Genomic DNA, 27,444 nt, shown 5'->3' on the forward strand with positions numbered 1-27,444 from the left:
CATCCAAACCACAGCTCCCAAATGCATGCATGCTTCCCTGCTGCCTTTCAGAGCCATCCTTGCACGCAAACTTCCAGGAGAAGACACTGTCCTGGGAGGACTCTGGGGCAGGAAGCACCTCTTCCCACTTCTGCTGCTTCTCCCAGGGGCAGAACTTGCTTCATCCTCAGTATGCCGGACGCCGGGCACTCACCCTTTCTGTCCCTGTGCTGCCTACAGAACGAATGCGAAGGGGACTTGGCAGAGGCAATGCCAGCGCTCGAGGCTGCGCTTGCTGCACTGGACACGCTGAACCCGGCAGATATCTCGCTGGTGAAGGCCATGCAGAACCCACCTGGGCCTGTCAAGCTGGTCATGGAGAGCATCTGTGTGATGAAAGGGCTGAGACCAGAGAGGAAGCCGGACCCCAGTGGCAGCGGTAACCCCTTCCAGCACCCTTCCCGACCCAGAGGTGTACACAGGCTGCCCTCTCCTGACAGGAAGGGAGCCAGCATCCCCACTCATCCTGCCCCAGGCCTGCAGGCCGTATCATGGTCTCTTAGGGGAAATAAGATAGGCCCCAGGATACAGATGTACTCACTTGTGTTTCTTCACCATGCTCTCCCCTCTCAGTCAGTAAGGAAAATGCAGGCATCTTTAGGTGAAGCCAAACTCAGTCAAGGCCCCCGCCGACAAAGTGTTACACAAATGAAGGTCTTGCGGACAAGAGGACTGATAGGGAGCAAGCACACAGAGCCGTATGTGGGTGAGAGGGAGGGAAAGAAACAAAAAGAGCTAGGACAGAAAGATAAAGGAGAAACAGAAAAAGAGACAGAGACACTGCAAGAGATAACCAGAGGAAAAAGGAAACTGAGACAGACACAGAGAAATGGAGAGAAAGACAGTGAGGCTGAGCAGGAAATGGAGACCTGGACACCTAGATACATGTGGCATGTGTAGGCATGAAGAGGTCATAAACAGAGAAAGAGGTCAGGATGAAAAGAAATCTGGAGGAAGAAAGACAAACACAGGGAGGGGTGAGTGGGCGAGTGAGAGACTCTTACAGTGTCAGAGACAGATGACAGAGAAAGATGTTGGCAAGAGAGAAAAGCAGAAATAAGCTAAGACACAGAAAAGCTGAAAGTGAACAATGGAGACAGAGCAGAGACCCTACCCCCCCACCCCCAACCAGAGATACAGAGACATACAAAAATACAGAGTGAGTGGGAAGAAAATAGGCCAGGAAGAAGAGAAATAGAGACAGGAAAACAAAGACACACACACAGAGAATGGCTGTAGGAGGTGAAGTGGAACATGAGCTGCTGGTGAAGGATTAGAGGAAGAAAGGGATAAAGGAGGCAGAGAGTGAAACTGACAGGCCTGAGGAAGACCAGGGTACAGAAACTCAGAAGACGGGAGAAAAGGAATAGTGGGGAGAGAGAGGAAAGTTTATATAATAGAGCCTAGAAGCATGAATAAGTGAAAATTCATTCTTAAAATTTAAATTAGATGTAGAATGTTGCAATAAAATCAGTGTCTTAAAACTGAAAGAAAAAGTGAAAGTGAAGTCACTCAGTCATGCCCGACTCTTTGCGACCCCATGGATAGTAGCCTGCACCAAGCTCCTCTGTCCATGGGATTTTCAAGGCAAGAGTACTTAAAGAGTCTTAAAACTGCACAAGGACTTAAAAACCATCTCATGTGATATTTCTTGCCTTTTGAATCCTTGTATCCTTCAAACAGTCCTGCTATTCCTCCATTACTTCTGAAATGTTAGAAATTCCTGATGCCTCCTTTGAGAGACTCTGGCTTCTGCTTCCTAGTGAATAGCACTCCCTCTTCCTTGGCTGGTTTCAGGACAAAAACCACATGAAGAAATGCAGAGGTGATCAGAAATGGACAAATAGGGAGAGGATGTTACAGGAGACTCTAGGGAAGCATCTGAGGTGTAATAAGTGAGTCTGAGTAAAGATGAGCTAGCCAGTGCTTTTCCACTCTGGCTGTACCCTGGTATACCTGGGAACTTAAAGAATGCTAATGCCCTTGCCCCCGCTCCTAGAGACTTTTATTCCTTTAGCCTAGGGTGTGGCCTGAGCATTAGTATTTTTCTTAAAGCTCCCAGGTGATTCTAAGGCACAGCCAAGATTGAGAACTACTGAAATATGCAAAGCAGGGGCAGGTCTCAAAAATCAGTTCTCTTCTTCGATCACTGATGTTGGCCACAGGATGCATCATCCACCTTTCTTATTTTAAAATTGAAGTGAATTTTGTATGGTATTCACAAAATAACTCACAGAATTTAGCCAGTATATTGGGATGGAGCAAAAGCACAAATAAATTGATTTTGTACTTAGTCGCTCAGTTGTGTCCATCTCTTTGAGACTCCTGACTGTAGCCCGATAGGCTCCTTTGTCCATGGGGATTTTCCAGACAAGAATACTGGAGTGGGTTGCCATGTCCTCCTCCAGGGGATCTTCCCAACCCAGGTAGATTCTTCCCACATTGCAGGCAGATTCTTTACCATTTGAGCCACCAGGGAAGCCCAAATTAGTTTTGGATACCGTAAATTTAAATAAAGCAGATCACTTCCTAGGATGCAAAGAAAAACTTTCATTGGAAATATTTGTTTAGTGTCTAAGCTTGCTTTAGAAATAGGACATATCTGACCTGTTGTATAATATAATATCTCAAGTACAACTCTTTTTTTTTTTAACTTTTTATTTTGTAGTGGGGTTTAGCTGATCAATATTGTGATAGTTTCAGGTGAACAGTGAAGTGACTAAGCCATACATATACATGTATCCTTTGTACCCCAAGCTCCCCTCTCATCCAGACTGCCACGTAACATTGAGCAGATATTTTTTGATGAGTGGAGCTTGGCAAGGGTTTATCATCAAAAAGAGTGATATTTTTCTAACACACTGACAAAAGGAGCACTTCCTAGGATGGGATCAGGGCTCACTCATTTATTAGTCATCATGAGGGGTGCTAAGGTGAACAAAGGCCCTGTTTCATTTCAGGGCAGGCTGAGGACAGTCCTCTGTCTGGTTGCAAGTCTGCAAGTTGCTTCCCCTACCCTCACTCTTTCTCTGGAGACACTTAGTCACTCACTCACTCACTCACTAGAAGGACTGATTCATCCCAGGGATGACAAAACATGCTCTATCAGACCCACCTCCCATATTTGGAAAAGAATATTCAAAATATTAATACATGCTTATGGATCCAGTTGCCCTCTTCATGTATGACTGGGGAAAAGGGCAACATTCATTAAATTCATGTTAAAAACTGATAATCAAGCACTATGCCAGATTGTAATAAACACAGAAGGAGCAAACAATTTTTTAAATGTATAATTGATTTACTATATTAGTTTTAAATGTATAACTAGTGACTCAAGATTATTATAGATTATAGATCTATTAATAATCTATTAATAATATATTAGGTTATAGATTATTATAGGTTATATAGATTATAGATATTAGAGAAGGATATGGCAACCCACTCCAGTGTTCTTGCCTGGAGAATCCCATGGACGGAGAAGCCTGGTAGGTTGCAGTCCATGGGGTCGCACAGAGTTGGACACGACTGAAGCGACTTGGCAGCAGCAGCAGATTATAGATATAATCTATTTATATAGATTATATAAACTTACTATAAAATACTGACTATATTCCCTATGTTGTACAATATGTTCTTTAGCTTACTTACTTTAATCATAGCAGTTTGTACTGCATAATCCTCTGCCTTTATATTTGTTTTGTTCATCATTTCCCTTTCTGTGCAAAAGCTTTTAAACTTAATTAGATCCCATTTGTTTAGTTTTGTTTTGCTTTTGTTTCTTTTGCCTTGGGATAAGAATCCAAAAAAATATTGCTATGATTTATATCAAAGAGTGTTCTGCCTATGTTTTCTTCTAGGAATTTTATGGTTTCTAGTCTTATATTTAGTTTTAAATCCATTTTGAGTTTATCTTTGTGTATGGTGTTAGGAAGTGTTCCCATTTCATTCTTTTACATGTAGCTATCCGGTTTTCCCAGCACCACTTATTGAAGAGACTGTCTTTCCCCTGTTATTTATTCTTATCTCCTGTGCTGTGCTTAGTTGCTCAGTCATGTCTGACTCTTTGTGACCCCATAGACTGTAGTCCCCCAGGCTCCTCTGTCCATGGGGATTCTCCAGGCAAGAATACTGGAGTGGGTTGCTATGTCCTCCTCTGGGGATCTTCCCAACCTAGGTCCCCCACATTGCAGATGGATTCTTTACCATCTGAGTCACCAGGGAAGCCCTTTTTATCTCCTATATCATGGATTAATTGACCACAAGTGAACATGTTTATTTCTGGGCTGTCTATTCTGTTCCATTGATCTTTGCATCTGTTTTGCTTTATCAGTCCTATACTGTTTTGATTACTGTAGCTTTGTAATATTGTCTGAAGTCAGGGACTGAGATAACTTCCACTTTGTTCTTTTTTTCTCAATATTGTTTTGGCTACTCACGGTCTTTTGTTGTTCTATATACATTTTAAGATTATTTTTTCTAGTTCTGTTTTTAATATTTTGAAAGGTTTTACATTAGATTGCTTTGGGTAATATGGACATTTTAATATTAATTCTTTCAATTCATGATCATGAGATATCTTTCCATTTATTTGTACCATCTTCAATTTCCCTCCACAGTGTTTTATAGTTTTCACAGTATAGGTCTTTCACCTCCTCGGTTAAGTTTATTCCTAGGTATTTTATTCTTTTTGATGATTTTAAGGAGATTGGTTTCTTGCTTTCTCTTTCACTATTAATGTATAGAAAAACAACAGATTTCTGTATATTAATCCTGCACTCTGCAACATTACTGAATTTATTTTTCAGTTCTAATAATTTTTCATGGAGACTTCAGGGTTTTCTATATATAATATGTGTTATCTGGAAATAATGACAGTTTTCCTTTGTCCCTGCCAATTTGGATGCTTTTGTTTCTTTTCCTTGCCTGACTGCTGTGGCTAGGACTTTGTTTCATTGATCTTTTCTATTTTTATCTCTATTTTATTTATCTTTCTTTGATCTTTATTGTTTCCTTCCCTCTGCTAACTTTGGGCTTTGTTCTTTTTCCAATTCCTTTAGTTGGCAGGTTAGGTTGTTTGAGATTTTTCTTGTTTCTTGAGGTATGCCAATATCACTATAAACTTCTCTCTTAGAGCTGCTTTTATTTTGTCCCATAGATTTTGGAAAATTGTGTTTTTCCTTTCAATTGTCTCAAAGTATTTTCTGATTTCTTCTTTGATTCCTCACCGACCCATTGGTTTTTAGTAGTTTATTTTTGTGTTTTTATCATTTTTCTCCCTGTAATCATTTTTCTAGTTTCATATTGTTGTGATCAGAAAAAATAAAAAAGTTTGATATAATTTCTAGCTTCTTAAATTTGTCAAGACTTGTTTTATTGCCTAGCATGTGATCTATCCTGGAGAACATTCCATGAGCACTTGAAAAGAATGTGTATTCTGCTGGTTTGGGTTGGAATTTCCTCTAGACATTGTTAAGTCTGATTGGTCTAATGTGTCATTTAAGACCACTGTTTCTTTATTCATTTTCTCTCTGGATGATCTAATTATGTAAGTAAGGTGTTACTAAAGTCCCTCCTATTAGTGTATTAATGTCAGTTTCTCCCCTATGTCTGTTAATATTTGCTTTATATATTTGTATGCTCCTGTATTAGGTGCATATATGTTAACAAATGTTATATTTTCTTCTTGTATGGATCCCTTTATCATTATACAATGGTCTTGTTTTTCTTTTGCTATAGACTTTGTTTTAAAGTCTATTTTATCTGATATGAGTGTTGCTACCCCCACTTTTCTTTTCATTTTCATTTTGTGAAATACCTTTATCATCCCCTCATTTTCAGTCTGTGTGTCTTTAGCTCTAAGAAGAATCTCTTATTAGCAGCAGTCTTGGTTTTGTTTTTTTTTTTTTAATCCAATCAGTCATTCTATGTCTTTTTATTGGAGAATTTAGTCCATTGACATTTAAAATGATTATTGATAACTATAAACTTATTGAGATTTTTTTTTACTTCTTTTCTGGTTGTGCTTGTAGTTTTTTCAGTTATTTCCTTCTTTTAGCCTCTTCCCTTATGGTTTGATCATTTTCTTTTATCCTTATGCCCTGTTCCTTTCTATTTATTGTTGTATCTATCATAGATTTTTGATTTTGATTTGTGGTTACCATAGGGGTAATATGTGTTGACCTATAAAGTGTATCTACTTGTTTAAATCTGATAGTCATTTAAATACAAACACATTCTAAAATATTTATATTTTCACTCCCTTCCTCCATGTTTTGTGTTTTTGATGTCATATTGTACATCTTCATGTTTATCCCTTAACTGATTATTGTAGATATAGTTGATTAAACAATTTTTTGTCTTTTAATCTTCATACTAGCTTATTTAACTGATTGATCCACAGCCTATACTATATATTTGCCTTTATTAGTGGGATTTTCATTTCCTATAAATTCTTACTTCTTGTTATAGTCTTTTTTTTTTTCCACTTAAAGAAGACACTTTAACACTTCTTTTAGATTTGGCTAGTATTGATGAAATCTTAGGTTTTGCTTGTCTGAGAAGTTTTTATCTCTCCTTCAATTATGAATGATAGTATTGCTAGGAGAGTATCCTAGGTTGTAGGGTTTTTCCTTTCCTGACTTTAAATATATAATTTCACTGCCTTCTGGCTTGCAAAATTTCAGCAGAAAAATCAACTGATACCCTTATGGGAGTTCCCTTGTATGTGACTCTGCCTTTCTTTTGCTGCTTTTAGAATTCTCTATCTTTAATTTTTGCCGTTACAATTATGATACCTCTAATGTCACCTCCCAGGGGCACATGTCCCAACCTGATTGCTTTTCCTCCCTTTCTGAACAGCTCCATGTGGATCTTTGTTTACAGCCTTGGTTGTCAAAGAGTCTTCCTGCCAGTCTCGAGTTGGTTTTCAAAGAAATTTGCTCCACATGTAGATGTATTTTTTAATATGTTCATGAGAGGAAGTAAGCTCAGTATCATACTATCTGCAATCTTGTTGCCCTCCCCCAGAAGGTTACAGCTTTGAGGGAGAAGCACACAGTTAAAACTAAACCAAAAAAAAAAAAAATCACAGATTCCCATTTCTGCAATCTATAAAGCATTTATGTATATTCTAGCCTCTGAGATGAAAGAAAATACTCCATAGTTCAGTTCAGTTCAGTTCAGTCACTCAGTCATGTCCGACTCTGCGACCCCATGAACCACAGCATGCCAGGCCTCCCTGTCCATCACCAACTGCTGGAGTTTATCCAAATTCATGGCCATTGAGTCAGTGATGCCATCCAACCATCTCATACTCTGTCAACCCCTTCTTCTCCTGCCCTCAATCTTTCCCAGCATCAGGGTCTTTTCAAATGAGTCACCTCTTTGCATCAGGTGGCCAAAGTATTGGAGTTTCAGCTTCAACATCATTCCTTCCAATTAACACCCAGGACTGATCTCCTTTAGGATGGACTGGTTGGATCTCCTTGCAGTCCAAGGGACTCACAAGAGTCTTCTCCAACACCACAGTTCAAAAGCATCAATTCTTCGGCGCTCAGCTTTCTTCACAGTCCAACTCTCAAATCCATACATGACCACTGGAAAAACCATAGCCTTGACTAGACAGACCTTTGTTGGCAAAGTAATGTCTCTGCTTTTTAATATGTTGTCTAGGTTGGTCATAACTTTCCTTCCAAGGAGTAACCGTCTTTTAGTTTCATGGCTGCAATCACCATCTGCAGTGATTTTGGAGCCCAAGAAGATAAAGCCAGCCACTGCTTTCAGTGTTTCCCCATCTATTTGCCATGAAGTGATGGGACTGGATTCTGTGATCTTAGTTTTCTGAATGTTGAGCTTTAAGCCAACTTTTTCACTCTCCTCTTTCACTTTCATCAAGAGGCTCTTTAGTTCTTCTTCACTCTCTGCCATAAGGGTGGTGTCATCTGCATATCTAAGGTTATTGATATTTCTCCCAAAAATCTTGACTCCAGCTTGTGCTTCTTCCAGCCCTGCATTTCTCATAATGTACTCTGCGTATAAGTTAAATAAGCAGGGTGACAATATACAGCCTTGACGTACTCCTTTTCCTATTTGGAACCAGTCTGTTGTTCCATGTCCAGTTCTAACTGTTGCTTCCTGACCTGCATATAGGTTTCTCAAGAGGCAGATCAGGTGGTCTGGTATTCCCATCTCTTTCAGCATCTTCCACAGTTTATTGTGATCCACACAAGTCAAAGGCTTTGGCATAGTCAATAAAGCAGAAATAGATGTTTTTCTGGAACTCTCTTGCTTTTTCCATGATCCAGCAGATGTTGGCAATTTGATCTCTGGTTCCTCTGCCTTTTCTAAAACCAGCTTGAACATCAGGAAGTTCATGGTTCATGTATTGCTGAAACCTGGCTTGGAGAATTTTGAGCATTACTTTACTAGTGTGTGAGATGAGTGCAAAATTGTGTGGTTGTTTGAGCATTCTTTGACACTGCCTTTCTTTGGGATTGGAATGAAAACTGACCTTTTCCAGTCCTGTGGCCACTGCTGAGTTTTCCAAATGTGCTGGCATATTGAGTGCGGCACTTTCACAGCATCATCTTTCAGGATTTGAAAGAGCTCAACTGGAATACCATCACCTCCAATAGCTTTGTTCTTAGTCATACTTCCTAAGGCCCACTTGACTTCTCATTCCAGGATGTCTGGCTCTGGGTGAGTGATCACACGATCGTGATTATCTGGGTCATGAAGATCTTTTTTGTACAGTTCTTCTGTGTATTCTTGCCAGCACTTCTTAATATCTTCTGCTTCTGTTAGGTCCATACCATTTCTATCCTTTATTGAGCCCATCTTTGCATGAAATTTCCCTTGGTATCTCTGATTTTCTTGAAGAGATCTCTAGTCTTTCCCATTCAATTGTTTTCCTCTATTTCTTTGCACTGATCACTGAGGAATGCTTTCTTATCTCTCCTTGCTATTCTTTGGAACTCTGCATTCACATGGGTATATCTTTCCTTTTCTCCTTTGCTTTTCACTTCTCTTCTTTTCACAGCTATTTGTATGGCCCCCTCAGACAGCCATTTTGCTTTTTTTATTTTTTTATCTTGGGGATGGTCTCCTGTACAATGTCATGAATCTCCGTCCATAGTTCATCAGGCACTCTATCTATCAGATCTAGTCCCTTAAATCTATTTCTCACTTCCACTGTATAATCATAAAGGATTTGATTTAGGTCATACCTGAATGGTCTAGTGGTTTTCCCCACTTTCTTCAATTTCAGTATGAATTTGGCAGTAAGGAGTTCATGATCTGAGCCACAGTCAGCTCCTGGTCTTGTTTTTGCTGACTGTATAGAGCTTCTCCATCTTTGGCTGCAAAGAATATAATCAATCTGATTTCAGTGTTGACCATCTGGTGATGTCCATTAGAGTCTTCTTTTGTGTTATTGGAAGAGGATGTTTGCTATGACCAGTGTATTCTTTTAGCAAAACTCTATTAGCCTTTGCCCTGCTTCATTCCATACTCCAAGGCCAAATTTGCCTGTTACTCTAGGTGTTTCTTTACTTCCTACTTTTGCATTCCAGTCCCCTACGATGAAAAGGACATCTTTTTTGGGTGTTAGTTCTGAAAGGTCCTATAGGTCTTCATAGAGCCATTCAACTTCACTTTATTCAGCATTATTGGTTGGGGCATAGACTTGGATTACCGTGATATTGAATGGTTTGCCTTGGAAATAAACAGAGGTCATTCTGTCGTTTTTGAGATTGCATCCAAGTACTGCATTTTATACTCTTTTGTTGACTATGATGGCTAATCCATTTCTTCTAAGGGATTCCTGCCCACAGTAGTAGATATAATGGTCATCTGAGTTAAATTCACCCTTTCCATATAGAGGTGGCTTTTAAAGTGAGCCTGAAGTTTGTTCAGGAGCCAGCTAGATGCCATTTACAACCTAGGTGAAAAGCTCATGTTAGGCAAGCACTTGGGATCATCAGGAAGTTGAAGGAAGCTTCTTGTAATTAAAGACCAGGGAGCAAGGCAAAGATGAGATGGAGAGGAGCTTGGGATTTAAGATCTTTTTTTTTTTTTTTTAAGAGCGGTTTTAAGGTCACAGAAAAATTGAGTTGAAGATACAAAAATTTCTCATATACCCCCTGCCCCTACTCTTGCATGTTGTTCAGTCATTCAACAGTGTCCAGCTGTTTAAGACCCCATGGACTTCACTTACCAGGCTTCCCTGTCCATCACCATTTCCCAGAGCTTGCTCAAACTCAGCTGCATTGAGCTGATGATGCCATCCAACCATTCTGCCCTCTGTTGTCCCCTTCTCCTCCTCCCTTCCATCTTTCGCAGCATTGGGGTCTTTTCCAATGAGTAGGCTCTTCACATCAGGTGGTCAAAGTATTGGAGTTTCAACTTCAGCATCAGTCTTTCCAATGCACATTCAGGGTTGATTTCCTTTAGGATTGACTAGTTTAAGCTCCTTGCCATCCAAAGGACTGTCAAGAGTCTTCTCCAACACCATGGTTTGAAAGCATCAATTCTTTGATACTCAGCCTTCTTTATGGTCCAGCTGTCACATCCATACATGGCAACTGGAAAAACCATTACTTTGACTACACAGACCTTGTATAGGTCTGTATAGTCACACACACATGCATAGCCTCCCTTATTATTAACATCTCCCATCAGAATGGTATATTTGTTATAGGTGATGAACCTACATGGACACATCTTATCATCCAAAGTCCATAGTTTACATTAGGTTTCACTCTTGGTATTATACATTCTATGAGCTTGAATAAATATGTAATGACATGTATATTCTCTGCCCTAAAATTCCTCTGTAGGATCTTGGGGGGTTTTTTGTTTGTTTGTTTTGTTTTGTTTGCTAAATATGAGGAGTAGCCCCTGCAGGGCTGCAAATTTCAGGCAGGATGTCTTAATAATAGTCTTATCTCTTAGCTAATAGGAAGTTGCTATATAACACAGGGAGCTCATCCCAGGGCTCTGTGACAACCCAGAGGGGTAGGATGGCAGGAGGGGCAGGCTTGGAGGGAGGCTCAAGGAGGGGATATGTGTGCACTTCTGATTGATTCATGTTGTTGTATGGCAGTAAGCCAACACAACACTGTAAGTAATTATCCTCCAATAAAATTTTTTAAAAATAGCTTTATCTCTACTTCTTGTCCCAAACAGGTAAAATGATAGAAGATTACTGGGGGGTATCGAGAAAGATTCTCGGAGATCTGAAATTCTTGGAAAGTCTCAAGACATATGACAAAGACAACATTCCCCCAGTCATCATGAAGCGGATCCGGGAAAGGTTTATCGATCACCCAGATTTCCAGCCTGCTGTAATTAAAAATGTATCATCTGCATGTGAGGGTCTGTGCAAGTGGGTGAGGGCCATGGAGGTGTATGATCGTGTGGCCAAAGTGGTGGCTCCCAAACGGGAGCGGCTGAAGGAGGCTGAGGGGAAGCTGGACACACAGATGCAGAAACTGAACCAGAAGCGAGCAGAGCTGAAGCTAGTGGAAGACCGCCTCCAGGCCCTGAACGACGACTTTGAAGAGATGAATACCAAGAAAAAGACACTGGAGGGAAACATTGAAATCTGTTCCCAAAAGCTGATCAGGGCAGAAAAACTGATTAGTGGTCTTGGAGGAGAGAAAGACAGATGGACAGAAGCCGCTCGGCAGCTGGGTATCCGTTATACTAATCTGACGGGGGATGTGTTGTTGTCCTCTGGGACTGTGGCTTACCTGGGGGCCTTTACTGTGGATTATCGGGCTGAGTGCCAGAAGCAGTGGTTGGCACAATGTAAGGACAAGGTCATCCCTGGCTCCAGTGACTTCAGTCTTAGCAACACATTAGGAGATCCTGTAAAAATTCGTGCCTGGCAGATTGCTGGGCTTCCCATTGACTCCTTCTCCATTGACAATGGCATCATTGTATCCAATTCCAGACGCTGGGCCTTAATGATTGACCCTCAGGGGCAGGCCAATAAGTGGATCAAGAATATGGAGAAAGCAAATAAGCTGTCAGTCATCAAGTTCTCGGATACGAACTATGTGAGGACGCTAGAACATGCCCTGCAGTTTGGTACCCCAGTCTTACTAGAAAATGTTGGGGAAGAGTTGGATGCCTTTATTGAACCCATCTTGCTCAAGTCCACATTCAAACAGCAAGGGGTTGAGTACATGAGGCTTGGTGAAAACATCATCGAATACTCCAGAGATTTTAAGTTATATATCACAACCCGTTTGAGGAACCCACATTACCTCCCTGAGGTGGCCGTGAAAGTCTGTCTCCTCAACTTTATGATCACTCCCTTGGGCCTCCAAGATCAACTCCTTGGCATCGTGGCTGCCAAGGAGAAGCCAGAACTTGAAGAGAAAAAGAACAAGTTGATTGTGGAAAGTGCCAAGAACAAGAAACAACTAAAGGAAATTGAAGATAAGATATTGGAGGTCCTTTCCCTTTCTGAGGGCAACATACTTGAGGATGAGACTGCCATAAAAATTTTGTCTTCTTCCAAAGTGCTGTCTGAAGAAATCTCTGAGAAACAGGAAATTGCTTCAGTGACAGAAACGCAGATCGATGAGACCCGTATGGGCTACAAGCCAGTGGCTGTTCATTCTGCCACCATCTTCTTTTGTATCTCTGACCTGGCCCACATTGAACCCATGTACCAGTACTCCCTGACATGGTTCATAAACCTCTACATGCAGTCTCTGGCCCATAGCAAGAAGAGCGAGGAACTAGAGCTACGAATTGAGTACATCATTGATCATTTCACCCTCAGCATCTACAACAACGTCTGCCGCTCTCTGTTTGAGAAGGACAAGCTGCTTTTCTCCCTCCTCTTGACAATAGGAATCATGAAAGAGAAAAAGCAAATTAATGAGGAAATTTGGTACTTTCTTCTAACTGGAGGCATTGCCTTGGACAACCCTTTTCCCAACCCAGTTTCTGAGTGGCTGTCTGAGAAGGCATGGGCAGAAGTGGTCCGTGCATCGGCATTGCCAAAACTGAAAGGCCTTATGGAACATTTGGAACAAAATGGTAATGAATGGAAGTTCATCTATGACTCAGCCTGGCCCCATGAGGAAACATTCCCTGGATCTTGGAAGTTTCTTCATGGTTTGGAGAGGATGGTGATCCTCCGATGTTTGCGGCCTGACAAAATGATTCCAGCCATTCGGGGGTTCATTGCTGAACACATGGGAAGTGTGTACATTGAAGCCCCTACGTTTGATCTCCAGGGGTCCTACAGTGATTCCAACTGCTGTGCACCGTTGATATTCGTGTTATCTCCAGGTGCAGACCCAATGGCAGGTAAGGGTAGAATGTTGTGTGAGGAATATTAATGGATAACAATAGCTTGCCTCTACTGAGCAGGAATCTCAAACTCAAATGGCTTTGAAGGGCATTCCAATTAACAGACTAAGGCAGGGCTGGGACAACATAAGACTTCTTTTCTGGCCTAAAGAGGGCAGCTCTTTTGTATTGTGCCATTTGATAATGTGATCTTAGGATGATCAGATTATCTGCTTCTTCAAGAGAAACCAGAAAGGTAGAAATCATCCATTTAAAAAAATATTTATTTGGCTTCATCACGTCTTAGTTGCAGCATATGGCATCTTCTTTGCATCATGTGGGATCTTTCATTATGGTGTACTGGCTTAGTTACTCTGAGGCATGTGGGATCTCTGTTCCCTGATCAGGCATTGAACTTGTGTCCCCTGCATTGCAAGGCAGACTGTTAACCACTAGACCACCAGGGAAGTCCCAAAAATCACCCATTTTTAAATTTTGATAACTCATTCAATTTTTTTAAAAAAACTTTAAGAGGGTTCAGTTCAGTTCTGTCACTCAGTCATGTCCGACTCTTCGCGACCCCATGAATCGCAGCACACCAGGCCTCCCTGTCCATCACCAACTCCCGGAGTTCACTCAAACTCATGTCCATCGAGTTGGTGATGCCATCCAGCCACCTCATCCTCTGTTGTCCCCTTCTCCTCCTGCCCCCAATCCCTCTCAGCATCAGAGTCTTTTCCAATGAGTCAACTCTTTGCATGAGGTGGCCAAAGTACTGGAGCTTCAGCTTCAGCATCATTCCCTCCAAAGAAATCCCAGGGCTGATCTCCTTCAGAATGGACAGGTTGGATCTCCTTGCAGTCCAAGGGACCCTCAAGAGTCTTCTCCAATACCACAGTTCAAAAGCATCTTAGCCAGGGCTAGATATAGCCTGGTGACTGCTAGTTTATCACCTTTGTCTTAGACCATTTTCTCAGACCATTGTTCCTCTCAGCTATGCTTTTTCTCTTCTTTGAATCTTTAAATTTTTTGAGTAATTGATGCCTCATGTAGTAAAAAAAAATGCAAAAAGCATAGGATTATGGCTCCATTAGGACCATTTTGTTACCTCAACAGACATTTGGCGAAGTGGGAGAACACTTTTGTTCTCACAAATAGGGGGTACTACTGGCATCTAGTAGGTAGAAGTAAAGGATGCTGCTAAACAGCCTACGATGCCCAGGGCAGCCCCCACAACAAAGGATTATCCAGACCATGATATAAACAGTACTGGGGTTTAGAAGAGCGAAAGGTACATCTTCCTCCTAACTCTCCCAGAAATAACTGCTACTAGTAGTTTGTGTAATTTTCCAGAAAGTGTGTGTGCACGTAAAAGGGTATGAGTTACTGATAGAAACAGATTCGTTTTTCTTAAAGCTTTAGTTTTCTCTGTTGTTGAAAAAAGAATACCAGAAATGTAAGTGGACAGATTGGCAGTTCTCCTGTGAAAACAGAAATTGGACATGTATTCTGACCTTGTTAGAAAGCCTACTTCAGAGAAAATCAGAAGAAGGAGCTGAAATGAACTGGTACTTTTCCAGGTTCCAACACTTAAATTATTGTTATTGTCAAAGCTCAATTCATGACCCCTTACTAGCGTCTTGCTTCTTCCCCTATGTTGTTTCTGTGGTAGGCTTATATAGGAAAAATGAGGGGAACTAGGAAAAGTAGAGAAAAGAAATGGAGGAAACAGTAGAATATGCTCTGTAAAATGATAACGTGTTGGGAGAGAACAGGGCTGTAAAATCTAATGCTGTATGTTCCTTATTCCTGTCCCTCTCTACTAGAGGCTTCATCAGATTCAGCTTGGATGATGTCCCAGGCAGCTGCAGACGCTGTGTCCCTCATAGTGTGTCATATTAGGAGACAGATACTGTCTGGTTGTCGTCTATCATTAAGATCGATCAGTGGGTTCAGGAGTTGTCAGTGGGATTCACGTCAATACTCCTCTACTGCCTCCTTTATAAAATTTCCCTTCAGCCTTTCGCCTAATATGGTGGCTCTCACTCTTGGCTGCACATTGAAATCACCTAAAGAACTTTAAGAAAATCTCCATGAAAAAATAAATACTGTATAATATCACTTATATGTATAATCTAAAATACAGCACAAATGAACCTGTCTATGAAACAAAACCAGAGTCACAGACATAGAGAAAAGGCTTGTGATTGCCAAGGAGGGGTTGGGAAGGGAAGGCTTGGAAGTTTGGGGTTAGTAGATGAAAATTATTATGTATAGAATGGATAAATAATAAGGCCCTACTGTATAGCACAGAGGAATGTATTCAGTAGCCAAGGATAAACCATAATGGAAAAGAATATAAAAAAGAATGTATATATAACGGAATCACTTTGCTGTACAGCAGAAACTAACACTACACTGTAAATCAACTATATGCTTTGATAAAAATAAATTAAAAGCAGCCAGTGAGAAAAACAAGATAACCTATAAAGAACAGCAGTTAGACTAGCAACCAGTGTTTCAATAGCAACAATGCAGTTTGTGGAATAATGCCATCATTGTGCTAAAGGAAAATATGCAAACATAAAGTCTATCTTTCAAGAATGAGAATGAAATAAAGAGAACATCTTAATTAAAAACTGAAAAAAAGAAAATCTTCATGTGGAGGCCTTGCCTTCTACCAATTAAATTAAAATCTTTGTAGGTTAGACCCAGGCATTGTGTTTTATAAAGCTTTTCAAATAATTTCAACATGCAGCCAATGTTGGGAACCAATGACCTAATGGTTTTACTGGCCTTAGAAAATCATTACCCAGATGCATTATTGCATTAGGGACTGCAAAATGATGAGAATTTAATTCTATCATTCCTCCCTCATAAATTAGCTGGAACTCTTCCATAAAGAAGAATTTTTCTTTATCAACTCTTTGGTTTACCCAGGAAGCAAAGGTTCTTGGCTCATACTCTATTTACCAGCTTTCAGAGTATTGAAAGCACGAAGAAGGTGGTTTTCTGGTACATTTATTAGTGCTTGGGTTTTAACATAGTGGATGTTTCACATATAGCAGTGTTTTACTCCACTCCTGCCATCATTCTTTTTGATGCTCAGATTATTCATCCTTTAGCCTATTAGGATAGGAGTACCTCCATGGCTATATGCTTTTCACATAACCCCAGTAGTTTTTGATAACGTCCTTGCTGTGTAGAACTACCATATATCATTCAGGCTTATCTTGAACAAGTGTTTCTCCAAGGAACTCCCAATTCCTTTATTGGGTCATGGTATTTGGAAACGTAGGGTTCCTGTCACTACTGAGTACATCATTGATTGCAGACCTTACTTTCCACTCATTCTCTTTTTGGCTGCATTCAACCTGCTTTTTTTATGCTAATTTTGAAAATGTATTTCTTTTTGGTTGCAGTGGGTCTTCATTGCTGCACATGGGCTTTCTCTATTTGTAGCGAGCGGGGGCTACTCTTCATGGAAGTGCATTGAGGAGGCTTCTGTTGTTGCGGGGCACAGGCTCTTATGCATGGGCTTCAGTAGTTGCAGCACATGGGGCTCAGTAGTTGTGGCACAAAGGCTTAATGTTGCTCCATGACAGTCTTCCCAGACCAAGCATAGGACCTGTGGCTTGAAGGACTTCATGTGATCTTTGGATTTCCCTGGTGGTTCAGATGGTAAAGAATTCACCTGTAATGCGGAACACCCAGGTTTGATCCCTGGGTCAGGAAGATCCCCTGGAGAAGGGAATGGCTACCCTCTCCAGTATTCTTGCCTGGAGAATCCCATGGACAGAGGAGCCTGATGGGCTACAATCCATATGGTCACAAGGAATTAGACACAATGGGAGAGAGTAACACTTCCACATTGAATTTTTATCTTCAATAACAATGCTTTCCATTTCTAGAAGTTTTATTTGTTTTGTTTCAAATTCATGTATTTTTTTCCCATAGAAGTCTGAAATTTAGGCTACTGACTCAGGAAGCAATGCAGAAGCTTGTCACTGGCCTAGAGCCTGGGTAAAAACAAAAAAGCAACAATTGTTCTGTGAGAAATTAAAATACCAAGCCTAGGCTATATGCAGATGAGGGTTTTAGAGTTATAGTACCCTGTGGTATGGGATTCTCAAGCTGAGAAATTTCCCGTAAAACTGATCCAGAATGGGAAAACCCTGGTGACACTAGTGATTGTGTATACGAAATTGTTCTGTTAGGGCACTCCTTAAACCCACAGTATGTCAGACTCCCACAGAATAACACAAACTTGCTGATTGTGAACTGACAATAAAAAAAAATTATAAACTATGTGAGGAAGCACATTACTATAAGGGATAATCAGCACATCAAACAATTAAGAGAATTAATACCTCCCCCCAGGATTATGAGGATATTATGGGCTGAATTTGTCCCTCCCAAGTCTGTATGTTAAAGACATAATTCCTAATACCTCAGAATGTGACTGTATTTGGAGATAAGGTTTTTAAATAGTTAACTGTGAGGTCATTAGGGTAGGTCCTAATCCAATATGACTGATGTCCTTAGAAGATTAGAACACAGATACAATGACAGGGAGAAGTCCATGCAAGGACACAATGAGAAGATGATGTGAGGAGAAAGTGAAAGTGAAGTCGCTCAGTCGTGTCTGACTCTTTGTGACCCCATGGACTGTAGCCTACCAGGCTCTTCTATCCATGGGATTTTCCAGGCAATAGTACTGGAGTGGATTGCCATTTTCTTCTCCAGGGAATCTTCCCAACCCAGGGATCGAACCCAGGTCTCTGGCATTCTAGACAGACGCTTTACTGATGTGAGGAGAAAATGGCCACAAACAAGCCAGGAAAAGAAGACTTAGAGGAAACCATGCCTGTCAGCACTTTGATTTTTTATTTCTAGCCTCCAGTGCAGAGAGAAAATAAATTTCTGTTGTTTAAGTCATCCAATCTTTGGTTATTTGTTATGGCAATCCTAGCAGATTAATATTGTCTCTGAGACAGACCATAAAAGAAACACACCTAGTTGAGCTATTTCAAATCCTAAAAGATGATGCTGTGAAAGTGCTGCACTCAATATGCCAGCAAATTTGGAAAACTCAGCAGTGGCCACAGGACTGGAAAAAGTCAGTTTTCATTTTAGTCCCAAAGAAAGGCAATCCCAAAGAATGCTCAAACTACCTCACAATTGCACTCATCTCACATGCTAGCAAAGTAATGCTCAAAATTCTCCAAGCCAGGCTACAGCAATACGTGAACCGTGAACTTCCAGATGTTCAAGCTGGTTTTAGAAAAGGCAGAGGAACCAGAGATCAAATTGCCAACATCCACTGGATCATAGAAAAAGCAAGAGAGTTCCAGAAAAACATCTATTTCTGCTTTATTGACTATGCCAAAGCCTTTGACTGTGTGGATCACAATAAACTGTGGAAGATTCTGAAAGAGATGGGAATACCAGACCACCTGACCTGCCTCTTGAGAAATCTGTATGCAGGTCAGGAAGCAACAGTTAGAACTGGATGTGGAACAACAGACTAGTTCCAAATAGGAAAAGGAGTACGTCAAGGCTGTATATTATCACCCTGCTTATTTAACTTATATGCACAGTACATCATGAGAAATGCAGGGCTGGAAGAAGCACAAGCTGGAATCAAGATTGCTGGGAGAAATATCAATAACCTCAGATATGCAGATGACATGACCATTATGGCAGAAAGTGAAGAGGAACTAAAGAGCCTCTTGATGAAAGTGAAAGAGGAGAGTGAAAAAGTTGGCCTAAAGCTCAACATTCAGAAAACTAAGATCATGGCATCTGGTCCCATCACTTCATGGGAAATAGATGGGGAAACAATGGAAACAGTGTCAAACTTTATTTTTGGGGACTCCAAAATCACTGCAGATGGTGATTGCAGCCATGAAATTAAAAGACGCTTACTCCTTGGAAGGAAAGTTATGACCAACCTAGATAGCGTATTGAAAAGCAGAGACATTACTTTGCCAACAAAGGTCTGTCTAGTCAAGGCTATGGTTTTTCCTGTGGTCATGTATGGATGTGAGAGTTGGACTGTGAAGAAAGCTGAGCGCTGAAGAATTGATGCTTTTGAACTGTGGTGTTGGAGAAGACTCTTGCTAGTCCCTTGGACTGCAAGGAGATCCAACCAGTCCATTCTACAGGAGATCAGCCCTGGGATTTCTTTGGAAGGACTGATGCTAAAGCTGAAACTCCAATACTTTGGCCACCTCATGTGAAGAATTGACTCATTTGAAAAGACCCTGATGCTGGGAGGGATTGGGGGCAGGAGGAGAAGGGGATGACAGAGGATGAGATGGCTGGATGGCATCACTGACTCAATGAACATGAATTTGTGTGAACTCTGGGAGTTGGTGATGGACAGGGAGGCCTGGTGTGCTCTGATTCATGGGGTCACAAAGAGTCAGACATGACTGAACGACTGAACTGAACTGAACTGAAGAATCATTAAAGAAGAAAAACTCACAAACAAAATATAACACTGGCTGCCTCTGAGGAAGAGAGATGTGAAAGAGACCTACTTGAAATTTCACTGTCCAAATACCAGTTTTCCTAGTAAGTTTGTAAAAGCCCAGTTCCTAAATTAACTTATTTACAAAGCAGAAACAGAGTCACAGATGTAGAAAACAAATATAGTTACCAGTGGGCAAAGAGGGTAGGGATAAACTGGGAGATTGGGATTGACACATACACATATAACTAATAAGGACCTACTGTATAGCACAGGGAACTCTTTTTAATATTCTGTAATGACCTATATGGGAAAAGAATCTAAAAAAGAGTGGATACATGTATTTGTGTAATTGACTTACTTTGTTGTGGACTTGAAGCTAACACAGACCCCATGGACTGTAGCCTGCTAGGCTCCTCCACCCATGGGATTTTCCAGGCAAGAACACTGGAGTGGATTGCCATTTCCTTCTCCAGGAGATCTTCCCAATCCAGGGATCGAAACCTGGTCCCCTGGACCACAGGCAAACTCTTTACCGTCTGAGCCACCAGGGAAGCCCAAAATACTGGAATGGATAGCCATTTCCTTCTCCAAGAGATCTTCCCGACCCAGGGATCGAACTTGGGTCTCTGGCACTGCAGGCAGATTCTTTACTATCTGAGCCACAGGGGAAGCCAGATCAACTATACTCCACTAAAAATGAAATGTAAACCCCCTTTTCTGTGTTGTTATTGTTAATATGGTCTTAAGTAGCCTGTTCTCTTTCAAAAGTCCTTTTTCTTCCTGATCTCAGGCCTGCTGAAATTTGCTGATGATCTTGGCATGGGAGGTACCAAAACACAGACCATCTCCCTTGGCCAAGGCCAAGGCCCTATTGCTGCCAAAATGATCAACAGTGCCATCAGAGATGGGACCTGGGTGGTCTTACAGAATTGTCATCTGGCCACAAGCTGGATGCCTGCTCTGGAGAAGATCTGTGAGGAGGTGATTGTTCCTGAGAGCACCAACGTGGGATTCAGGTGAGATGTTGTCCCACCACTGTGTCTCTGGGCCCCAGTCTTGAGCTCCAGATGTCATGGTAATGACTGGGAATCCAAACAAGACACAGTTCAACTCTTAAGAAGCTCTCAGTCTAGGAGAAGGCAGACCATATATGAATAATGTTGATACCATGCAGTCCTTGCTGTACTTGTTTGAACAAGAATGGACAAGGAAGGAAAAGTTGAGGAAGGCCTTGAGTATTGAAAGATAAACAGGAATTTTCCAGGAAGGACATTCCAGACAAAAGGGACAACATTTGTAAAAGCAAAGGAAACACCAAGAAGTTATCTTGTGATTCTGGGGTATATGCTGTGAGAAACTGTTGTAGGGAGGTGATATGATATATGTCTGAAAAGATAGATTTAATACCAGCAAGTTAGTTTTAAAACTTATTGGTCAAAAAAAAAAAATCCCACCTGTAATCTCGCTACTTGCTCTATCTTCTATTTCTGGAGATCCATGGAATTTTAATCAGTCTTGGAAGCAGCCGTTCGTTTTCTATGAACTTTAAAGTCCAGCAAGACTAGTCCTAAATTTTTGCATTTAGAGAATGATGAAATGAACCAGATAGGCTTTCAAGTCTTTTAACTTAGATTTTCAGTGATCTAATTATTCTGGACCGGGGTGAGCAAACTATGTCCAAATCCAGTCTGCAGCCTGTGTTTATATAGCTTACAATCTAAGAATAGCTTTACATTTTTTTATGGTTGAAAAAATAGAAGAATAATATTTCATGACATGTGAAAATTATATAAAATTAAATTTCAGTGTCTATAAATAGAGTTATAGTTTTATTGAAATATAATCATATTCACTCACGTATTGTCTACAACTGCTTCTATGCTTCAAGTAATTGTGACAGAGACCATATGGCACGCCAAGTCTAAACCACTTACTGTTTGATCCTTCATAGGAAAAGTTTGCCAAATCCTGTACTAGGCAACAAAGTTTGCTAGTTATTTTTATTTTAGTTATGTCTGCCTGAAAATAGAAAAGTGTTTGGTGTTTATTTACAAAGCCAGATTAGGCCATAGTTGATTGTATTCATGTAAGGCTCATACAAGATTAATGTAGAAGTTTAAGAGGGAATCCATTAATTTCAAGAATTCTATTTTGTATGGGATGCTGAGTTGTTTCATTTATTATCAGTTACATACTCAATGAAGAAAAATTATTCATGTTGACATCTAAGACTTCTTGACCCCAAAGTTGGAGAAGGAAATGGCAACCCGCTCCAGTACTCTTGTCTGGAAAATTCCGTAAATGGAGGCGCCTAGTAGGCTACAGTCCATGGGATCGCAAAGAGTCGGACACAACTGAACGACTTCACTTTCACTTTCACTTTTAACTTAACCCCAAAGTCACAAGCTTAAGTGCTTACACAAGCCAGCAATGTAACATAAATGACTGAAGAGGATTTGGGCACGAGAAATATTCCACTTTCCACACTGCCGTATCTATCATCATGGGCATTCAGCCTCAGTTGAATATCAGCAGGGAGTGGTGGGGACTGTGGTAAACTAGAAGCACATGCCCCATAGAGATGAGCTACTCCTGCAAAGTGACAGCTAACTGTTGCCAAGCAGGCATGAAGGCCTCTTGTGTCCAGATTTTCTGATTATTTTAAAGGAAAGATGGGAAACCAGAATTTTAAAGAAAGAAAGTGAAGTCACTCAGTCGTGTCTAACTCTTTGCAACCCCATATAGATTGTAGTCTACCAGGCTCCTCCATCCATGGGATTTTCCAGGCAAGAGTACTGGAGTGGGTTGCCATTGCCTTCTCCAGAGGATCTTCCCAACCCAGGGATTCAACCCGGGTCTCCCACATTGTAGGCAGACGCTTTACCGTCTGAGCCACCAGGGAAGCCAGAATTTTAAAAGAAAGCCCTAGATTTGTAAAAGTTGGCAACTACTTCAAAAATATGTTGCAGCATTATGTTGGTTTGCATGGTGAGAGTTAAACATCAGCCAGCTGCAAACTGAGGTCAGGTCATAGGCCACCAGTTTATGGCCTCTCCTTCCCCTCTGAGCCCTGTACTTGGACCATAGCAGGCTGCCCACCAGCCCTTACCACATCCCCAACTTTTCTTCCTCCATGTGGTTGCTCAGCCTGTGTCTTTAATGACTTTTCACCCCCAAATCTGCCTGTTGGAAACCTTTCTAATGTCTAACAAAACAACCCCACAAAAATGAAACAAAACAGATGCCACAGTATATATGTAGCTTGAGCCTGAGTAAGAAAAGCAAATGAAAAACAATATGCTTACATGTTAAGCTGTAGATGGTAAAATTATATATATATATATATATATATATATATGTTTCTTACTAAATACTTTTGCCTATGTTCTCATTTTTTTACGGACATAGGTAAAACTTTATTATTTAAGGAAAAAAATCTTCCATATTCTCAAGACCCATTTCAAATGCCACTGGCCTCTATGACAGAAGTCAGCAAACTTTTCTTGTAAGGGGCCAGATAGTGAATATTTTAGGCTTTGCAGGCCATATTGTCAAATGCAGCTATTCAACTCAGCTGTTGTAGCATGAAAGCATCCCTAAATAATTTGTAAATAAAGGGGTGTGGCCATGTTCCAATAAAACTTTATTTATAAAAATAGGTTAAGGCTAGATTTGACTCAGTAGTTTGCAGACATCTGCTCTCCCCACCCCATGTATCCCCACAGCCTATTACTGCCCTCCCTCCCTGCAGTCTAGATTTTAAAACTTCTTGGCACTGTTTGCTTGTCCTTTCTCCCCTCCTCAGCTCCCATTTCCCTTCGCCTCTTCCGCATCCCCCCACCCTGCCCCTGACACCCCCAGCAGCAAGACTGTGAGTAATCTGGAAGCAAGAAACAAGGTGTGTCCTTGAAAGCCCCACTTGACCTTGCTATACCTCTGTTTCCTCACTGGTAAAGGGGATGGTAAATCAGAGGGTGGCTGTGAGGATTAAAGAAAATGAAGGGACATAAATTCTCAGCATTGGGTTCAACATCTATCAGAGTATTAAAAAAATGGTAGCTATTTTTTTGTTACTGTTTTTTAATATATGTATTACATTGCTCTAAATAATTGGATCTGTTTCTTTTCTAGACTCTGGTTAACCAGCTATCCATCAGAGAAGTTTCCAGTCAGCATCCTCCAGAATGGGATTAAAATGACCAATGAGCCCCCTAAAGGGCTCCGGGCCAATCTTTTGCGCTCTTACCTCAATGACCCCATCTCAGACCCTGTGTTCTTCCAAAGCTGTACCAAAGCAGTGATGTGGCAAAAGCTATTGTTTGGCCTTTGCTTCTTCCATGCCATCGTTCAAGAGAGGAGAAACTTTGGACCCCTAGGTGAGAGGTGACAGCATACCTGGATTGCTGGGGGAAAGATCACACAGATGCAGAAATGCATTCAAGTTTGTAGTCAGGGTTGCCAGTAAAATAAGGTGTAAGAAAAAAGATAAGGTATAAGTACATTCCATGTAGTATTTGGGGCATATTTATACTAAATATGATTTGTTGTTTATCTGAAATTAATTTCACTGAGTGTCCGTGCCAGATTAGGATCAGGGTCAGGGAAAGAGGTGATGCCCCAGAATCAGAGGTCTCCTAATTACTGAAGTTATGTGATAATGAGAAGATTGAAAGCTCTTCCCTTTGGTGTGTATTTGCCTGGCTTGGGTACAATGGCCATTCTGCAGGGAATTTTTACCAGGTGATTTATAACAGTTTAGGTTGCTCTCTTTACATGTGCATAACAGTGAAAGAAATACAACTGTGAAATCTGTCTGTGCTTCTCCTTGAAAAAAATAAACATAAATTTCTTTATTAATGTAACCTATCCATGGCCTAACTTAAGTGACTTAGTATTCTTGTTGGAACAGATCATCAAACTAAATACAGATCCCAAGTCACCATGATTTTAAGGATGGATTATTTTTCTCATGGAGAATGGATGGATATTCATATCATTTCTCATGGATCATTTTTCTCATTATTAATCCCATGGGCTGCCTCCAATTCTTTTCTTGAAATGACCCACCCCAAGGTATTCTTAGCAATTCTGGGGGGTTACCAAAGGAGGCAAATTGTTTTGGTGATTCTCTCCGAGCATTCTCTTTCCTTCTACCTGTCCCAGTTAGCGCCATACCACCTGACTCTTCCACTTAGGGTTTCAAGGATGAGACAGCCAAAGTGGACACTCCCTCTACACTTGCATCTCACACACCACATTCTTCCATCCATGCCTAACCTCCCAAAATCCATACAACAATTTGGCTTATAGTCAACTGCCCAGTTGTGTTTTGTTTGCCAGAACACAAGTTTTTGGGTTTTTTAAAATTTATTCATTTATTTATTAATAATAAATAATTGTTGGCTGCACTGGCTCTTCATTGCTGCCTGAGGGTTTTCTCCAGTTCCAGCGAGTGAGGGCTACTCTTCATGGCAGTGGCTTCTCCCATTGCAGAGCACCGGCTCTAAGGTACGGGCTCAGTAGCTGTGGCACACAGGCTTAGCTGCCCCACTGCGCGCGGAATCTTCCACACCAGGGAGCAAACCTGTGTCCCCTGTGTTGGCAGGCAGGCTCTTAGTCACTAGGCCACCAGGGAAATCCAGGTTTTTGTTGTGTTTAATTTGAATGTGAATTATTTGGGAGGAAATGAAACATCTCCATTGAATGCAGGTCCCGCCACACCCTACTGTCTTACATCAGGCCTGCTTCATACATTTATGTGACTTGTATAGCCCCACTCTATTAGCCTTTGCCCTGCTTCATTCTGTACTCCATGGCCAAATTTGCCTGTTATTGCAGATATTTCTTGACTTCCTACTTTTGCATTCCAGTCCCCTATAATGAAAAGGACGTCTTTTTTGGGTGTTAGTTCTAAAAAGTCTTGTAGATCTTCATAGAACTGTTCAACTTCAGCTTCTTCAGCATTACTGGTTGGGGCATAAGCTTGGATTACCGTGATATTGAATGGTTTGCCTTGGAAACAACCTGTCACTTCATGGGAAATAGATGGGGAAACAGTGGAAACAGTGTCAGACTTTATTTTGGGGGCGCTCCAAAATCACTGTAGATGGTGATTGCAGCCATGAAATTAAAAGACACTTACTCCTTGGAAGGAAAGTTATGACCAACCTAGATAGCATATTGAAACCAGAGATATTACTTTGCCAACAAAGGTCCATCTAGTCAAGGCTATGGTTTTTCCAGTGGTCATGTATGGATGTGAGAGTTGGACTGTGAAGAAAGCTGAGCGCCGAAGAATTGATGCTTTTGAACTGTGGTGTTGGAGAAGACTCTTGCGAGTCCCTTGGACTGCAAAGAGATCCAACCAGTCCATCGAAAAGGAGATCAGTCCTGGGTGTTCATTGGAAGGACTGATGCTGAAGCTGAAACTCCAATACTTTGGCCACCTCTTGCGAAGAGTTGACTCATTGGAAAAGATTGATGCTGGGAGGGATTGGGGGCAGGAGGAGAAGGGGACGACAGAGGATGAGGTGGCTGGATGGCATCACCAACTCGATGGACATGAGTTTGAGTGAACTCCGGGAGTTGGTGATGGACAGGGAGGCCTGGCGTGCTGCGATTCATGGGGTCTCAAAGAGTCGGACTGAACTGAACTGAACTGATAGCCCCACTGGGCATTTATCATTATAAACTTTGGAAATACAGTGGAAGGAGGGGAATTCTCAAAGCTAACTTAGTATTGCCCAATCACAGATACTGCTCTCTACCTAGTCACTAAGTCGTATCTGACTCTTGCAATCCCATGGACTGTAGCCTTCCAGGTTCCTCTGTCCATGGGATTCTCCAGGCAAGAATACTGGAGTGGGTTGCATTTCCGTTCCCACTAAACCTATGCTTTAGTGTTATTTTTGGCGTCCTATACGTTACCATGGTATTCCAGCCAGGGTGAGTAATCCTATTTCACAAATCCCAGGATGGTAACATCTTCCTTAACAAATGGGGAGATCCATAAAGTAATTGACTTTAGAATGGATTTTTTTTTCAGCAGCATGTCTCCCACGCTGACAGTAAATACCAAAGCTAATAGTTGGCAAGGTGCTTAATATTCATGGGACTGAAAAGAGGCTCTTGATCCATGATGATGTTTAACTTAACTAGCCCAATCTCTGAGTGGGAATTAAGAACTCTCATCCTGAAGCATCTAATTCATCTTTGCCTCATGCAGGTTGGAATATTCCTTATGAATTCAATGAATCTGACCTGAGGATTAGTATGCGACAGATCCAGATGTTTCTGAATGATTACAAGGAGGTGCCATTTGATGCTCTGACCTACCTGACAGGTATTTATGGGAGGAGGTTTTGAGGTGCCATTTGATGCTCTGACCTACCTGACAGGTATTTATGGGAGGAGGTTTTGACAACCACAAACCTCCACAATTATGCTCCACCTTCCTGCTCCTCTGCTCCCAGCTCCATTCGTTTACTCACTTATGCCTTCAACAAACATTGAGCTCTTACTGATGCTGGTCACCATGCTGGATATTGTAAAACAAAAAAACAACATACCAAAAAATCAAGATTAATCCCTCCTCTTAAGTGGTGCACAGTCTA

General features: G+C 41.1%; 2 protein-coding genes across 3 annotated transcripts in view; one reads left to right on the top strand and one right to left on the bottom strand.

Annotated features, from left to right (window-relative positions):
- The window catches only part of DNAH3 (dynein axonemal heavy chain 3), a 247,772-nt gene that overhangs the window by 203,003 nt on the left and 17,325 nt on the right, over positions 1-27,444 (top strand). Inside the window, exons 51-55 of the mRNA XM_086375467.1 lie at positions 220-418; positions 11,230-13,371; positions 20,622-20,847; positions 23,963-24,207; positions 27,057-27,173. Coding sequence (XP_086231593.1) covers positions 220-418; positions 11,230-13,371; positions 20,622-20,847; positions 23,963-24,207; positions 27,057-27,173 — 2,929 coding nt within the window. The remainder of the gene's footprint in view (positions 1-219; positions 419-11,229; positions 13,372-20,621; positions 20,848-23,962; positions 24,208-27,056; positions 27,174-27,444) is intronic.
- The window catches only part of LYRM1 (LYR motif containing 1), a 61,572-nt gene continuing 59,307 nt past the window's right edge, over positions 25,180-27,444 (bottom strand). For both annotated transcript variants that reach the window (XR_015154653.1, XR_015154655.1), the window contains one exon: positions 25,180-27,368. The gene's annotated coding sequence lies outside the window, so the exon portion shown is untranslated. The remainder of the gene's footprint in view (positions 27,369-27,444) is intronic.

Source organism: Bos grunniens, chromosome 25 (assembly GCF_055505025.1).
Source record: "Bos grunniens cultivar Pamir isolate PY7600 chromosome 25, Bosgru_T2T1.0, whole genome shotgun sequence".
NCBI lineage: Eukaryota > Metazoa > Chordata > Mammalia > Artiodactyla > Bovidae > Bos > Bos grunniens.